Source organism: Solanum tuberosum, unplaced genomic scaffold, assembly GCF_000226075.1.
Source record: "Solanum tuberosum cultivar DM 1-3 516 R44 unplaced genomic scaffold, SolTub_3.0 scf00009, whole genome shotgun sequence".
Classification (NCBI taxonomy): Eukaryota; Viridiplantae; Streptophyta; class Magnoliopsida; order Solanales; family Solanaceae; genus Solanum; species Solanum tuberosum.
Window position 1 is genome coordinate 3,741,873 of NW_006238935.1, and position 18,352 is coordinate 3,760,224.

General features: G+C 36.0%; 1 protein-coding gene and 1 pseudogene across 1 annotated transcript; both read right to left on the minus strand.

The window, feature by feature from the left end:
* Positions 1–1,800: 1,800 nt before the first annotated feature.
* LOC102594157 (uncharacterized) lies at positions 1,801–3,907 on the minus strand (annotated as a pseudogene).
* Positions 3,908–4,722: 815 nt separating this feature from the next.
* On the minus strand, positions 4,723–7,523 carry LOC107061592 (PH-interacting protein-like). The gene is made up of 9 exons (XM_015311101.1): positions 7,446–7,523; positions 7,335–7,371; positions 7,180–7,240; positions 7,060–7,105; positions 6,865–6,963; positions 6,618–6,686; positions 6,263–6,545; positions 6,028–6,158; positions 4,723–5,865 (listed from the first exon to the last, which is right to left on the minus strand). Exons 1-9 carry the CDS (start codon positions 7,521–7,523, stop codon positions 4,723–4,725), a joined length of 1,947 nt encoding a protein of 648 aa, XP_015166587.1.
* Positions 7,524–18,352: the final 10,829 nt, after the last annotated feature.

Consider the following 18,352-nt stretch of genomic DNA (forward strand, 5'->3'; position numbering starts at 1 on the left):
ACACATCCCACACACCCTACACCCACTACGGGCAACACACGCCAACACAAGAAAACACAAAAATAAATTACAATACCAATACAATATTATATGTAGTTTCTCCTTTATTTCACATCATATTTGATTCTAATGTGATAATTTCTGCATAAGTTACATTATATTTCAATTGTTAGTAGTTTTCATGAATATATTGATGGAGTTTATGTTTCTATGTAGAGTAGTTTGTGATGATATACTCCACAAATAATCTATATTCAATAAGCCTTATGAAACTGGTCATTACAACATATGAAAGACGAATTGTGTAACATATTTTATTTTTTACCCTAGTATAAACACTTCTTTATTTTTTCTCTTTTTTCACATGTATAAAAGGTGAGAATTGAATCAAGATTAATTGCAAGCTATGTGTCATCATATTACTGGACCTTGGAAGGAACTTTTACTTATATTTCTTAGTTTAGGAGTAATATTTAGCATATTTCAATTAGATATTTTTTGTTATTGAACAATTTTACTTTTATTTAAGGAGTTTGTAACGAGATATTATGTTAGTATAATTTTAATTATTTTTAATTACATGATCATGGGTGAATTCTATTAATATCTAGCATGTTTTATTATTTAATTTTTAATTTATGCAACTCTAATTTAATAAATAATATCAATATAAAATAATTAAATGTCATCAATTGATAGTAATTAGTGACAAAATATTTTATCTTCAAAAGTAAGTTTTAGCAACGACCAAATTAAACTTTTTAAGACAAGTGTTTTCATCTCAAAATAAATTAGTTCATCAGAAGTTGACTACATTCGGTGACAAAAAATACATTGTTCTAGTAACCCTTTTTATTGAATACGAATTAATTTTTTATTTTGTGACAACTATAATTGTCACTAATCATGATAATTTAAACTGACAATATATGTTGTCGGTAAAAACAATACTTTTAGAGACAAAATGAAAAATTTAACAACGAAATTATTAACTTTTTTATAATAATAAATTTGTCACTAATTTATACATTTAAGGACATAATAATTTTTTTGTTATATAAAAAGTAGTCATTAGTGACGAAATTACATTTGTTCAAGACAACTGCTGATATAATTTTGTCGGTAGTAATAACCTTTTTAGTGGCAAAACATACTATTAACTACAAAAGAGTTACACTTTTTATGACAAATAAATTCTTCATAAATGTTTATGCATTTAGGGACGATTTTTCTTTTTGTAGTTAATATAATGCTTTTAGCGACGAAGCACTAAATCGTCTTTGTATACTTTTAGCGAACACATTTAGTGACGAAGGATTGACGAAATCTTTTTCGTCATACAAGATTTTTAATGACAAAATATGAATTAGCAATGATGAAGTTATTTGTCCCTGAAAATCAAATGGACCAAACACTTGATAAAAACTAATCCCTATATTACTAATCCATGCGTTTGTAATCCCTGTATTATGCATCTTTGTACCAAACGATCCCTGAGTGTCTGGTTATAAAAGAAGGGTATAAGTTTATGTATTTTCTCTAAATAATACTTGTATGAAGCCACTTCTTTTCTTATCACTTCTTCCCTTATCACATCCTTCAAAATGGGGTTCAAACTGCTCTATGCTTTACTCATGAGACCTTTAACCAACTCTTTTCTATTCCCGGGCAAGTACAAGATTTGAACAAGAGAAGAAACAAAAAATGTGGTAGAAAAAAGTTATATGAAGTGGGGAGTCGCAGCAGCAAATCATTGTGTTGTGAAATGTTCCCCTGGTGTGGCTTCATTATCTTGGGGTGTTAGTGAGGTGTTGGAGGGGAAGTAGAATGCATCCTTGACACTTGTTCAATGCCTTCATCCAGATACACAACATGATCTTGCATAGTTAATTGGTGATACTCCACAATCTCTCTTAAGAAGCGATTCTCACGAGCGTACACAGAATTCTCATGTGCAAGACGACCCTTCTCTGCTAATAGTGTTTCAAGTTGAAGCCGTATCTGCAATTTCAGATCCATGAAAACGCATGTATTTATACCACTTGTACAATTGTAGGTGGATGATTACCATGTCATCATCTGCAGGATTGTCTCCCTTTTCACAAGACTCCCGAAGGATTTTATTTTCTTCTTCAAGCTGACAACATCTAAGTTTTGCAAAAGCAACATCTGCTTTAACAGTTTTCACCTCTCGTAGAAGAAGCTTCCCTTTAGCAGCAGTTGCCATCGCCACCTGAATGCAGACTAATCATGCACTTCAATTCATCACAAGTAAGTAAGGAGATTTTGAACTACAGTTGTGAAGTAGAGTTGAGGATTTTTATGGCCTTAGTTCATAAATTTGCAACTTACATCACGAGATGCCTTTAGTTGATCTTCATGATTGGTTTGTGTTGAGGATTGCTGCCTTTGGCTATTTAGAGTAGAGACATGATTTTGCTCGTCAGAGTTGGTACCTAATTTTCTCGTGATGTGCAGTTTGCGTCTCTTGAATAATGTCAGCGGTCTTGTACTCAACAATTGTACGTCCCTCCTGAGATTGAAGAAAAGATTATGTTACTAGGTTAGGAAATCATATACACTAGTATTAAGTTGTTGAGAAAATCAACTTGACATTCTTAGGCACAATAGATCAGAGCAGAAAGAGATGTGGAGAGATAAGTATAAATTCATTAATGGAGAATATATGAGGAAAGAATTAAGTGAATGTAGTCATTATACCATACCTCCAATGCATTTCCAATGGCATCACCAATGTGGTTCAAAGAAGATGTGAGTGCATGGAGGCGTTTGCGCAGTATAGGGTTATTCATTTTTGTGGAGACGACGTTATGGTTGTGATAAAACTGGATATTTTTGAAAGATGTTAGATCATGAAAAGTTGATGGATGATGATGATCAGGGGCGGCTATGCTTTGTAAAATAAGACTTATGCCTTAGCCCCAAATTTTTATTAAGAATAAATTATGTGTTAAATTTTTATAGAAAAAATTGATTATTTATGATAAAAAGTATAATATTTTAAAAAATATATTGTTTCACCCACTTTAACATCTTTTGTACTTTGTTAAATAAGAATTAATAGTGAAAAATGTTGAACAAAGTGTATTACAAATTCTTTTTTATTTGTTTTAAAATTTTAGTTTCAAGCATTACAACAAGTATATTAAAATGAGGTATATCAAGTCATCAACTTCTTGAGATTCTATGATTCTACTCTTATCTTTATTTAATATTTGTCAACTTATTACTTATAGAATTATTTTAAGTGTTAACAATTCATATAATAATTGCCTCACTGAAATGATGTATTTCAATGTTGAGCTGATAAAATCTTACCTAAAACTAGTAATTGAAAAACAATATTAAATTTCATCTAAATAGTGTAAGAAAAATAAAATTTAAATAAATACGTATACGAAGTTTGTTTATATTTTAGACTTCGAATTGAAATTTAATTTGCTTTAGTCCCCCTATTACGTTTAGCTGCCGCTGGTGATGATCAGACCTGGTTTTGATTTGTGGGAGATTGAAATTGCTGATCATCTCCTTCAAGAATTGCTTTGGCTTTACTTACGAGAACTCCCCAAAAACCACCTGGACCTGCACTTGAGAGTGAGGCCTGATTGGACAACAAGTATTTCATTATTTATTGTATACAAACAAAACTTCTTAAAGTTTGAGTACTCATTAGCCTTAAGGGGTTCTGACCGGTTGTGGAAAATAGGAGAGAGAAGAAGAGTCGCGATGAGCAACCGAGGCTCTAATTAATAGCCTGAGCGGCAAGAGTTGACGAACAAAACGAATCTCCTTCATCATCATTCTCATTCTCATCCTCATCGGAAGGTGGACGGAAAATGCTCAAAGTTGACGACTTGCTCATCCCTTGTCTCTTTTTATACGCCATCTTCACTTGGATTATTAGACCCCACAAACATAACAACATATATTCGACACCCCACACACAATCTGCATCTCCAACCAACTCCTCCTTTTAAGTTACACTCACACACACATCCCCTATTTATGGAGTACTACTCTCTACTTAACAAATTTGACTTTCATTTTTTAAATATAAATCTGCAAACACCAATTAATTCTTTTTTTGTTTAAATACAAGTCTTGTTGAAGGAAGGTAAATATTTATATGTTCATTCCACACACTTTTTATTCCAACTCTCTATTTCATGTTTATACTCAAATGTTTTTTCTACTTTTTTTCCTGATGACTTATAAATATGTTCTCACTACTATACAATCAAAAGGGTTGTTGGAATCTACTTTCTATTCTAAATTACGTTCAACTTCTTCAAAACATCAATTTTTATACCACTCTCATTTGAATGTACTAAATTGTGTAATCTTGCTAATCCCTCTTCTTATTTATTTGGTGGGCCTAGCCGATAGTCACCATACCATCTTTAATTTTCTCAAGTTAACTTCACTTATGCATGAAGAATCAAATCATGTGATATGTGCTACTTTGTGTTTCGATCCTTCACCTTGCACATTTAAGGCCAACCAAAACTAAAATAAACAGGAGAGGAGAGAGGCATATATGAGTTATATCCTATGCATTGATTTTAAGTTGTTACAAGGATTAACTCAATCAACTTTCTCAGAGGATATTTTTAATTCAATGTACTGTACGCTTTACATGACAGAACAATATCCAGGAAGCAATCTACTTGGGATAAATTAACAGCATTTGTTCAAACTAACTCAGAGCTGAAGGGCCAAGTCAGTGTCTATTGAATGATGTGATGATTGATTATTGTAAATGAAAGTCGGCATGGTCTGCAGAGTACCGTTTGGTCTGTCTTGCAGAGACGACACCGATGGATTTACTTTCCTGCCCATCTTATTATTACTTCCGTGACCATACAATGACCACTCCATGTTATCTCTTGATACTTGAGGCATGTCATTTTCCCCTACTGGATTCATTTGATTTAGCTGAGCTTTCAAGAACGGCATATCAAAAGTGAACCTGGAGCTCAATATTCCTGGAAATGGCATTACAGGAATTGTCTTGTTCAATTTCAACTCTGAAGATTGGCTCATTGTCTCAAGAAAAGTTGGGTTGATACTGCTGCCAAAATTGTTGTTTTGATCACAAATAGCTGCTTTGTTTTCGTGCTTTGATCTAAAGCTGTTATTTTTAGTTTGACCTGGAATTGTCCCAGTGACATTGGGCTCTGCAATCTTGCTTTGTGATCGTGCCTTACGTGATGTGAAATTGGAACTCTTCTTGTTTCTCCACTTCAACTCAGATAGACTTGAATGAGATTGCTCTAGAGCTAGTACAACTGGAAGAACTTTGTTTTCTTCAACCTTCGCACTTCTTCTGCCGGGTTTCTTCGTATCCCCAGATGTCCCATTAGTAACGATATGAGTTCCCAAGTTATTCTCTTTTCTCTCGCTTCCATTTTGAGTTTTCTTGGCCGCTTCTTCTGTTACTTTATGAACATTCCTTTTGTAGCACAAAATTGATGTACTTTTCTTCTCTGAATTTTCTGTGCGAGGAAGGGCCCCTTTCTGACTGCTCATGCCAGCTATTTTGCAAGTCTCATCTCCCTTTGCAACATTACTCACATCGATCTTATCACTGGTGCTTTTGAGAACGGAGCAAAAACCTTGAACAGGACTAGACAGCTTCTGAGATGAGGTTAGAACTCCAGTATTAGATTGGTTTTGTACATGTGCAAAGGCAGCGAATCCTAAGCACGTTGGAGGACCTTTAGTTGTGTGTGAGAGAAGAAATGGATGGCTCCCTTGCATTTTCGCGTTGGCAACCATTTGTGCTGTTGGTCCTAAATCTCTGGCAAATGTCATCAAGCTCTCTCTGTAACTACCGTTCCTGTTCTACAATATCAAAATCAAATATTTTTAAATATGCACTTACATTTTTTTCATGTATGTTGTAGCCTAGTATAAAATACATGACAGAAAAATATCCTCCAACTAAACTGACTGAATTATGTGATTCGGTTTTTAAAGGAAGCAGGCTGGGGAGAAAAAACTTACAAGAATTAGTGAGTCGGGGTTCTGGTTACACAGAAATGAGCTAGTGTCATGGTAAGGCGAAGGCCTGAAAAATTCGTATGTAGAACAACGACCAGCACCAAGAGAAGACAACCTTTGAGCATGTCTATTACCTGTTTAAATACAGTGAATAACCAGGAATTACTTTCCCCATTAGAGTATTTGTCAAGAGTATAACTGATAATCAAAGAAACACGTGTAAATCTCACTGTCTTACCTAATAAGAATGCACTGTCAATCGGAGCAGCATCTTTGGTGCATAACAAAGGCCTTTCTTTGCTGCTTCTTCTATATGTTGATGGAACACTTGGGCCAAGTCCAATATTCTTGGAAGAAACATCAAGGGCACCTTCTGGTATGACATGTCTTGTATCCCTGGCCTCATTTTGCAATCTTCTCATCGATCTACGTCTGTTCACCGGAAATTCTACTTCAATGTTTTTGGGATTAGTTTTTAGGACGTGAAATGCTTTCTTAGCTAGATCATATATAGCACGAGCCTGTAAAAAAAACATTAGAATTTGTTAGTTCTGGTGATATTTGTAAAAATGAAATTGTGTAAAAAGAAATACCTGTCTGAAGTAGACAGTACCAGAGGAGTTGAAATGCATTGCATTTTTCGGAATCAGAAATGCATCACGCTGCAGTTTCAAAAGATGATTAAGGTACAAGGAAATTCTCAAGATTATTAAGACCAAACAAATTAAAGGTCAGTTGATGAGAGTACATCAACTAATGATTGGAGGTTCAAATGCTGCCTGCTACAATCAAGTACTATTATTTATTATCTCAACTTGCGAAAAAGATGATCCAATTTACCTCAAACTGTTGGAGGTTGTGATACATTCCTTCATGAAGCTTAGCCCTCATTGTACCAAAATCCATAGGCTCTTTAATGATTTCATAGTAATCTTCCACCTTAAAAGAAATACAAGATGTATGTAAGTCACTAACAAGACATGGCTGGCCTTCAAAAGCCAAACCAAACCCAATCAATCATAAGATGAACGAAACCTCAGTGGGATCAACTGGTTCTGCAAATATTTCATAGGTGTCCCTCCTAACATGATAAAAAAGTAGTAAGATATTCCTTATAATGTATGTATAATTTGAGGATGAATATTGCTAACTAACCGTTGCAGAACGTCGAGAATAAGTTGTAGTATACGTTTTTCTGGCAACTTTGTTGGTTTACCTGATAGATAAAAAAGAATCCCAACTCTACAAGTTAAATAAATGGGTGGCGCATAGCATATATAAGATAAGATGTATGTAGAAAATAGAGTTACTATTGAACTTGGATGAACGTGCGGTGTGGCCCTTGTCCTGCAAGAGGTAATTAGTAATTAGAGAGAAAATGTGCAAAGAAAGGTGACTAGCTAGCTAGTACAATATCTAACCTCCCCAACTTGATGGAACTTTCTCTTCATACTTGCCCTTGTGCACGAAGCTGCTGATTGGCTCTCTTCCTGTTGCATTTTCCTAACTGTGGAAAAATGATCTCACTATTTCATATATATTGGCTGCAAACACATGCAAATCTCTAAATCAGGATAAAAACGATTCACTCTTTATTACACCATCTCTCAAAACAGAAACCCTTTAAACACTCAACCATGTACATCCACCCTTTACTCAATTAAATATCTCAATGCGTTACATTTACTATTACTATACTCGGATTATATATATATACTCCCATCCTAACTACAACCAAATCTCCACTTATAATTACAACATTAATGCTCATCACTCCATATACATAACCAACGACCATTTCCTCTCAAAATTTGTACTTTTATACCCATCCAACCAACCCATTATTTAAAATCAATTCACTAATCAAAACTAGAATAAATACATATTAGACATTTATAAAATCCAACACACAAATTAAAACTGATGACGAACAGATTTAACAAACAAAAAAATGTTACCGCTAGTCACCGACAATCTCATCTTGCAATTTTTTGAATAAATATTATATATTTGGAAGCTACATAAAAAAAAACTATAAGTTACAATAATTAGTAATTCATACATTTAAAATATACTAGTTTTTATGATATTATAGTTTTGCTCTATCCAGATTATAAGTAGACATAAAAGACTATTTTGTCGTATGTTATTCTCCATGCTACAATTATAAAAAGTCCTCATTGTGAGTAAATTATTAACCTCAAAATGTGACTCTTAGTAGTGGTTTTAAATGTCAGTGTCATACATTCCAAGCTAGTAGAGTTTGGCAATGTTGTATGGTTGATGCCACTTAATACAATCAACATATATAGAAGGGCAATTTAGTTCCACTCCAAAAAAATAAACATAAATTGCGGGGGAGGTTAATAACAACCCCTCAAATTGATTAAATTGCAGTGGGCAAAAATGTTCTCTACTTGAAAACATAGAAAATAAAATGTTGTATCTAAAATTGCATACTAAGATAAAAATTTAAACTAGTATTTACAGTTGTCTAAAAATGTGCTGCGAAGGATCACTTGGCGCAGTTAGTCGGGATCGCAGATGCACTTGGCGATCCGCTGTCACGAATCGAGAGAACCCCCTACTCGTAACACGGCGTACTCGACCCTGAAGGGGTCTAATACAAGCCTCTTAGCATTCATAACATTAGATGCATAGAAATAGTGTGGAATTTAAAACTTTTCTTTAATAAATCCAACATCAAAAGACAATTATAAAGGAGCGGAATACTAAGTCTCACATGGCCATCTCGGACAAACTTTAACATGATAGGGTCACGACCCTTTACAATTGAAGTCTTAACAAAGTCTTAAACATAAAAACTAGAAACATAAAATCCTTGTCCTCGACATATGAGGACATACCAAAAGAGGTCTTGAGAGAACTCTAATCCCAAGCTTCCCTAGAGAAAGCAATCACTTGCCGAAACCTACACTTGTAGTAAAAATAAGAAAATATGGGTTAGCACACAAAAATGTACTAAGTATGATGACCATGCAAAAACATGCCTTAAAAGGGACATTTTGTTGAAAGTCATGCATTATGCCATTTTTGTAAAACTTCATGAACATTGATACAAGAGGCATAATATAAGTCACAACCAACATATGAAGTCACATAATTCACATTTGAGCAAAATCACATATAACCCTTTACCTTCAACTTGAGCCTCCACCTCAAGTAACCCTCAAGTTATGCCTTGTGCAATGTATGGGTAGCATCCCATACCACCACCCACACTAAGGCACCACCTTAAGGTCACCCAAAAGTGAACTTACCATTCATCCTTTCCACCTTTACACAATAAGGCATTTAAGAGACATAAACATTATATGAATCACATCATCACATTGAGACCAACATCTAAGACAACTCTAAGTCATACTCGTGCAATGTGCAAGTAGCATCCCATACTACTACTCACGCTAAGTACTCCTTTGAAGTCACCATAGACAAGGCACATTCATATAGAATAGACATGACAAGGAAGTAACTCATAATACAATCCAAGTATAGCATGCATCTTTACATTTAAGCATTTAAGCCAACCTTCTTCATTAGATTCATTTAGGACAAATTCATTTATTTAGAGGACTTTCATACATTAAGTTTGAAAAGCCAATATGCATTCTCAAACATAGAAGACAAGCTATAGTCACAATGCACTTATAACATAGTAATATCAATACCTTAGCAACCTCTAAGAACACTTGTGCAATGTATGGTTGGCATCCCATAATACCAACCTTACTAAGCATTCCTTGAAGCCACATATTCATTTTCATAATCTCCAAGCTTACCATAATCCATAGACATAAATGAGGAATTATACAAGTACATAAACTAAACATAAGGAAAGTCATATATTCATATCTTATCATACCATAAGGAAACCATTCCACAACATCCTGATAAGTCTCCTTGTGCAATGTAAAAGTGAAGTCCCATACTTCCACTTCTACCAAGTAAACCCATTAAGAAGTCATAGTATAGTTCCTATCATATTCATTATCTTATTGTTATTAGGGAATATTAGCCATAACCGACATAGACCATGTGAGCTACATGGAATCCGGTGTCATATAAACTCCAACACCGAAAGAAGGCGTTCTTACTTGCCGAAGGTAGAACTAATCATATTTTAGCTTCTAAGTGGATCCACTAGCTAAGTCCTATGTTTTGGCACATAGTTTATGGGATAGGGAGATTGTTACTAGAAACCCAACCTATTGCATTAGTGGAGGAGCTTCCATCTCATGAGTTTACTATAGATGCCCCAACCTATTGCATTAGCGGAGGGGCCTTTTCCTCATTGTCCATATCCACTCAGTACTAGGCATTACTTCCCCATTTATACATAATTAGTATGGAATTGTATCTACATGTGTGAAGGCATACTTTACCCTTCGTTCATTACAACTCACCAATTAGCTCATAGATTCATTTAAGTGAGAACTACCTTTCACCTTAGAATCAACATTAGTATGCGAGAATAACTATCACACCAAGATCATGTGTTCTCATGAGAATGGACTTTCAATCAACACAATAGGATCAACATGGTTATGTACATTTCATGCATAATAATGTGTAAAGGTGCATATGAGAACTATACTTTCAATTAACACCATTGATACATCATATCATGTTTATGCAAGGAGTGTGTGTGTGTAATTGTGCTTGCAATGACACAAACAACAACATTATCATCCTAGACACTTCATTCATAATTAAGTGTAAGGGTAAGAGAAGAATGGCCGTTCAACAATACCACAATATACACAATATTCATGTGACTTTCAACTTCCAAGTAAATCATGAGTTCACACACAATCTTGTCAACATGCACAAACCTTCACAATATGCCCCTCAAGGGTTATGGACCAACTCATTCCAACATATAGCAATAGCACAATAGATAAGGGAATACCATGATCCGACAACTCATCAATACATTAATCACATCATGATTGGCACTTTATACTTCAAGTATTCATCAACATTCACATAGTATCATGATCAAGTCAATTCATGTTTAGAAGCATTACCCTAAACCAATTCAAGTCTAGGTGATCTAGTCTAAGGCAGTACATTGAGAAATTCATCATTCTTGGAGGATCACATTTAAACCCTCAATTTGCCTCTTTCATGACATAACCCTAGAATCTTAGGTTAATCAAGAATACATGTAGAATTATACTAACATCAAGTAACTACATCATAATTAAACACCCCCACCTTTCAAGTGGATCAACATCTCTTTGTGTTACTACAACAAGTACTTAGGTCAAACTTGCCCTTTCAAGGCTATGATCACAAATCCTCAATTCACCAACAATTCACCATAATGAGGCATACATGATGATACAAGTCAACAATCTAAGTCAATCTAGGCATAAATACATCAACATTCATTCATAATCAACAAACCCACTTCATAAGGCACAATTTAGGAATTGAGAGAAATCACGGGTTCATAGAGTATTTTCATTTTAAATCATTAATTAAATATCAATATAATCATAGTTATCATTTGAAAACGTTTGATGCAAGAACCCATGAGATTGAGTGAAACTTAGGGTTTTTTTTTCATGAAACTTGAAAACTGTGAAACTTCTTTGAAATTGACTCTAGGGTGAAAACTAACCCTAGATGAAGGATCACCATACCTTTTACTAAGATTTCCCCAAGAAATTTGATGAAGAAAGCTTTGAATCCAAATCCTAGCTCCCACTTCTTCTTCTTCCTTGAGTTTTGAGAGAGAAATATTGAGAGAGAAGAACTTTGGGGTTTTTGATTTGGGTCTTGGAGAAATAAGGAGTAAATGAAGTGTTTTCAGACTTAAAACTATTTATATTTATGATATAAACCATTAAAAATCAACCCCACATAAATTAACTTTAAAACAAAATTACTTAAAAACCCCTCACTTGGGCAGTCCTGTCAGGGACCAAGTCTATTTCTACGGACCGTGAAAGGGGACCACGGCCCGTGGTCCTCTTGAGCAGTGTCTCCTTTTTGCCTTGCCAACCCCAAGATACTAAGGCATCTTCACGGACCACTTCACGGTCTGTGGTCAAGGCCACTGGCCGTGAAAGTGGCCGTGGTCTTGGGGCAGTAGCTTGGCCTTGCCTCCCGATTTCCCAAGTGATCTTCACGGAACACTTCACGGTCCGTGGTCAAGACCACTGGCCGTGAAAGTGGTCGTGGTCATGAGGCAGTGCTTGGCCAAGTTGGGCAGCCTTGGCCTTTGGCTTATGCCCTATGCCCTGCCCTTAACCAAAATAATAAAAAAAAGGTCTTTTAACTACGGAGTCTAACACGTGCCTTGACGCTGACCCTCACGATTAGGCTCTAGTTCATCCTACCATTTTACGGTTCGTTACAAGCGGTTAAGCTATCCTCCACAAATATTATCTGATACAGCTTCCAGAGCTTTAAACCACTACAATTAATTTTTTGGGAAATTTTAATGTGGCGCTTGTCTGTTTCTTATTTCCCTCTCATTCAACTACTACATCTTTCTCTCATTACTCTAGATCTAGACAAACCTCTTTCAAATCCTCTAAGCCGACGCAGCGTAATACCTCAACTAAGGCCGATGAAGAAGAAGTGCAACACTTTATCATGCAAACTGAACATTCTTTGTGAATACAGGTCAAATCTCTCGCTTTCGATTTCCAGTTATCCCAAAATCTGTAAATTTTGTTATAGTGAAGAAATGATAATTCACTCATTGCGATTCAAAAGGATTGTAATTGGAAAATGTTCATCCATTTATCGAACTTCGTCGGAATTTGATTTTTTGAAGTTGTCGTCGTGAAAGTTAGGGTTATCAAAGCTACCGACATGTAATTTAAGAGGTTAATTGCTTATTTTCATGGGGTTGATATTTTGCTACATTTTGAGATTTACAAATCTTGCGAGTTTGTAACCTTAATAACGTAGCGAAACATTAACACACATTGAAAAGAAAAGAAGAAATTGGCTTGTGACAATGTGTTAGACGAGTCTTCACACATGTGACAGACCATCAAAGGTAGCATCACAAGCCAATTTCAAAAATTCAAGCTGAAAAGATTCTGATGGCAAGCCTAATGAACCATCACACCTGAAGGACCGTCTCATCTGACAGACCGTCACACGTGATAGACCATCACACGTGATAGACCATCACACCTGACGGGCTGTAATACTTATCATTAGATCTGCATCAACTATCCTGAGTCTCTGATCTTTTTTGACGTTGGAACTAATGGACTGTCACACTCGTGATAGGCCATCAAACCAACTCGTCACATGTGCAGAAACATAAAAAGTCTTTGATCTTTTCTAACGGTGGAACTGACGGATCTTCATACTTGTGACAGGCCATCAGACCAACCAGTCATATGTGCATAAACATAAAAATTCTCTGGATATTTTATGACGATGGGACTTGACAGACCATCAGACCTCTGACGACCATCAACTTCACTCTTCATGCATTTCTCTAACTAAATTTCTTGAGCTTTTGCTTATCGATTCCATGTCCTTTTGCACTAATATGTTCCTCTACGAGTACTAATTCATCCCAAGCTGACCCCAACATGTAGGGGTCCCCAAAAGAGATTGATTCATCAACTAGTCGATGAGCAAACTGACTGGGAATAAGAGGTACAAGAGGTCACACCTAGACCTATGACTAGAGCTACGCCAAGGAAGTAGCAAGTATCTCCTGATATGAAGAGGGGATGAATCAGTCACTAACTCTAGTTATGACTTTTCTGCTTCTAGATGGTTGAGGACCATGCATCGGCTAAGGATGCACTTGAAATTGATATCCTGGGGCTGGTATAAGGTGAACCATTAAGACCAAGAACTCGGGTTTTTGTGATGCCATGAGGTGGTCTATCGAGGACTCTGTGAGATACTACAATGAAGGACTTGTAGTGACAACCCGGGGTAGTGTAAAATGAAATATAGTTGAGGAGGCTCGAGTGTCAGCATCTAAATTGCCAGAGTACTATGAGATCGAGCTAAGGTTCAAAGAGTACCACCTCGAGTGCATTTCGGAGGAGTCTAGGTTACTACCTAGACATGGTCCATGAGTTATATGTGAACTATGTAACTTTACTTGATTAGGTCCCGAAGTGATTGAAGGGGAAGCTTGTCCGGCTACCAAATGTGATGGTCTACAGTATACAAGTTGATATTCACTGACGACTATAAACAAGTTTTATTGGGCCTTAGTATATTCCTACATAAAAAACTACTGAACTTAATTACAGGATGTGTGAGAGCCTCTAGTAGCTTCCCTAGTTTTCTCAGGTACTGAAGGTCAACCTTCGTGGCTAATGAACGCTAAGGAGAGGACTCAAAAACATCACTATCAGTCCATGCTAAGTTTTAGTGGGGTGTGGTGCGATATAGGTTATTGTCGATCGGGGAGAACAACACATTGATTGAGGTTAAGGTGGTGTTGGTATCTGTTTTACTATCGAGATTCCCAATAGACTTTGGGAGAATTATTTTTGGTGAGATCTAGGCTCAGGTAACTAGATCGGCCATGTCACTACCATTCCCGTGTCTGATTAATAGCCTATGCAAAGCTACAATGTGGCCTATCTTAATAGGGGTTGATGAAGAGATTGTGGTTGCAAAGAAGTTTTATATTTAAAAAAAATGAAGGATGAGACACAACTTGAGATGCAGGTGCACAATCTGGAACCACAAGTATTTGGATCAGCCATGTAGCCTGGGGCTGAGATAAGAGGATGCCCCACAACGTCCATATGCACAAATACACAGACTTAGACATAGTCTACATCAGAGGTTCCAGGTACATATGCTGAGACTATCGACAATACTTCATCTTTGTCGAAGCCTTCGCCATATGCTTTCACTCCCACGAATTTTTCCATATTAGTTAAGAGGGTTGACAGGTATAAGAGGAAGTTGAAGTTGTTCATTGAGCACCTTGGCCTATTTATTGATATGGATATTTCAGTGGCATTAGATCCATACAATGATATACATGCTCGGATGGACTCCATGGAGTCTTGAATGAATTATCGGCAACAAGAGCTCACAGTTCAAGATTTGGCACAATTTGTGGCTGAGCTTGCACAACCTCAGGCTAATATTCAGGAGCTGAGTGAGAGACCAGCCGCAATGTTCCATATTCCAGAGGTTGAAGAATCGAAGAGGAAGGATCTCTTTATTGATTTATTAGGTGATGAACTCCCTAAAGTCACAAGCAAGGTGTCGGTAGTAGAGGATGAAAAAGAAAAGAGAAGAGTAAGAAGAACCATCATTGTGCGAGGGATGAGAGGGATCAAACAATCGAGCCTATGCGGTTGTCACGACATGAGGAGGAGGTGAGACCGAAGGAGCTGCAAGCCCATGCATTTGGGGCTTCCTCTAGTGGATTGCAAGTTGAGAGAACTTTGTGTGATAGAGTTGATATTTTTATAGAGTCACAAACTCCCATTATTCCACCATCAGCTGCTAGATCCCTCCTGATGCACCATTGAGTGTAGTGGGCACTAATGAAACCATTATAGAGGTTCTTAAGTCTATCACAGCTCTATCATTTGTGCTAGACTTCGAAGCCTAGAGCTTCGATGAAAAACCTCACGCTCCGAGATTCATTGTGTATTTATGATGAATTGGGAACAATGCATATCTTTTGGAGGGGTACATATTTCCGAATCTCGCACCACCTAAGGTTTTTTGTTGTCATGTGTCTTTTTCCTTAGGTGCTAACTAGTAGAACCGGTATGTTTAGGATTGTTAAATTGTGCTTGTATATACGTGTGATATATCGAGTCAATTTATAGAGTCAGTCCTATACAAAATGTTTGCAACAGTTATTATAAAAAAAATGGTTTACATTTAAATGTGTTGTTGATAATATTTGTAAGAAGCAAAATGTCTAAATGTTTTGAAGAATGTCAAAGTGTCAAGTTGCATAGAATAGGTCGTATCAACATGTACCAGCTAATCCAAATCTGATTGGGAGAAGGTTTTGGAAATAAAGTAGCGGCTTACAATTTGTTAGGAGTTCTACATGAAGCAGGAATTCTACGCGTGAGCTTCTATGTTTCGAGAGGAAAAAGGAAGCAGAGCACAAGTAGGATTTCTAGTTGAAAGAGGTTTTGGATTCAAGTCCAAATCTATAAATAGGGCAATAGTTTCTTTGGAGAAAGTTGCGCACTTATATTGAGAGAAAATCAAAACACGATCAAGAGTTTTGATATTTACTTGGGGAGTGCTGCGAGTTGAGAGAAAATTTGTACGATTGTAGTCAAGAGTTTTGAATACAATCAAGTGTTGAGAGTATGTTTCGTTTAACAAGTTTGATGAACTTGAAGAACGATAGAAGACTTAAACGTGGGGTTTTTTGTATTAGGTAGCTAGGAATTAGAGTTTATAATTCCTTAGGTTACATAGTTTTGTAATTGTTGTATTATTTGAAAGTGCTATAAATAATACGAAGTTTTGAACGTGTCGTTATACGAATCTGTTTACTGTTAGCTTCAAATAGAGAGAAACAAGTAGTAAGTACATGTTCCTTTAAAGAATTAAGGAGGTCATATTTCCAACAAGTGGTATCAGAGCAGGTTATCTTAATCAAGAGTCTAATAACTCAAGATAAAGATCATTATGAGTTATGCACCTCCTCTCGGATACGGTCAAGGGCAACATATCAACAAACCACCATTATTCAATGGTCAATACTACTCATGGTGGAAAACTAGGATGAAAGACTTTATTCAAGCCGAAGACTATGAACTATGGGTAAGAATCACTGATGGGCCGTTAATCCCTACTGTTAAGGATAATGAAGGAAAAGATGTCCCAAAACCTAAGGATAAATACAGAGAAGCTGACTATAAGATGCTGGGAAAAAATGCAAAAGCTAAATGCATTCTTGTATATGGATTAGGACCTAATGAGTTTAATTGCATCTCAAGTTGCACCTCCGCTAAACAAATATGGGATACTCTACAGAATGCTCATGAAGGTACAACTCAAGTTCAAAAATTCAGAATTACTAGGCTATGCACTGAATACATGATTACCAGATTTACTACTGTAGTAAATGAGTTAATCTCCTTGGGAAGAGTATACACTACTGAGGAACAGGTAGACAAAGTGCTTAGGACCTTGCCTAGATCATGGGAAATAAAAGTCACTGCAATCAGAGAAGCCAAGGATTTAACCAATATGACTTTGGATGAACTGGTAGGTAATCTCAAAACATATGAGATGAACATTGATAAACAAAGTGAAAGAAGCAAAGAAAAAAACCTTGGATTCAAAGCAACTGAAAGTGATGAATCAGATATAGATGATGAAGACCTAGCATTGATCAGCAGAAACTTCAAAAAACTTTTCAAAAGGGGCACACATTCTAGAAAAAGGGAACCACCCACCAAAGAAAAGAGTACAGAGAAACCACAAAGTGGAGGATGCTTCAAGTGTGGAAAAACCGATCATCAAATTAAGGATTGTCCTGTGTGGGAAGTAGAATGGAAGAAGGAAAGGGTTGAAAAGGAAAAGAAGGAATTTTTAAACAAAAGAAAAAACAAATAGAAGGAGCAAGCTATGTATGCAGCCTGGGGAACAGGTTCAGAGATATATGAAGAAGATGCTGATGACATTGCTTTGATGGCCATAGAAGAATCAGAACCTGAACCTGACTCGACTCTGAAGAAATAGTGGTAAACCTTCTTGATATTAAAGATAAGCTAATAAAATTCTCTAAGAAAAAACTATCTTTTCTAATGCTCACATCTATAGACACAATTCAGGAACTAGTTAAAACCAAGAATCAGATACTTGCCTCCTTAACTAGTTTAAAATTTGAGTATATAGATCTTGAAAAATTCAATGCCGAACTAAAAGAGAAAAACAAGCTTTTATCACAGAAAGTTCATCAATTAGAGTCTTGAAACATGTCCAATAAAACTGAAATCCTAAAACTTAAAGAAACAGGTAAGGACACAATCTGTGATGGGTCAAAAGATGAACTTGAAATTAAAAGGCTCAAAAACGAATTGTGTTCTGAAAAAGAAAAGTTAACAAAAATGAGACTTGCACTAACTAGGACTAAATATGAGCTTGAACAAGCAAATAAATGGACTAAGTCATCTATGATTGTATCACATCTGGGAAATAATCACCGAAATCAAAAAACTGGAATAGGTTTTGAACTGTCTAGAATTGATAATCTCGTGTTATGCATCATCTGTGATAACTCAGGTCACTCTAAGATAAATTGCCCAAAATACAGAGCCACCATAAAAACAAAAGGCACATATAAGACACCCCAAAGGAA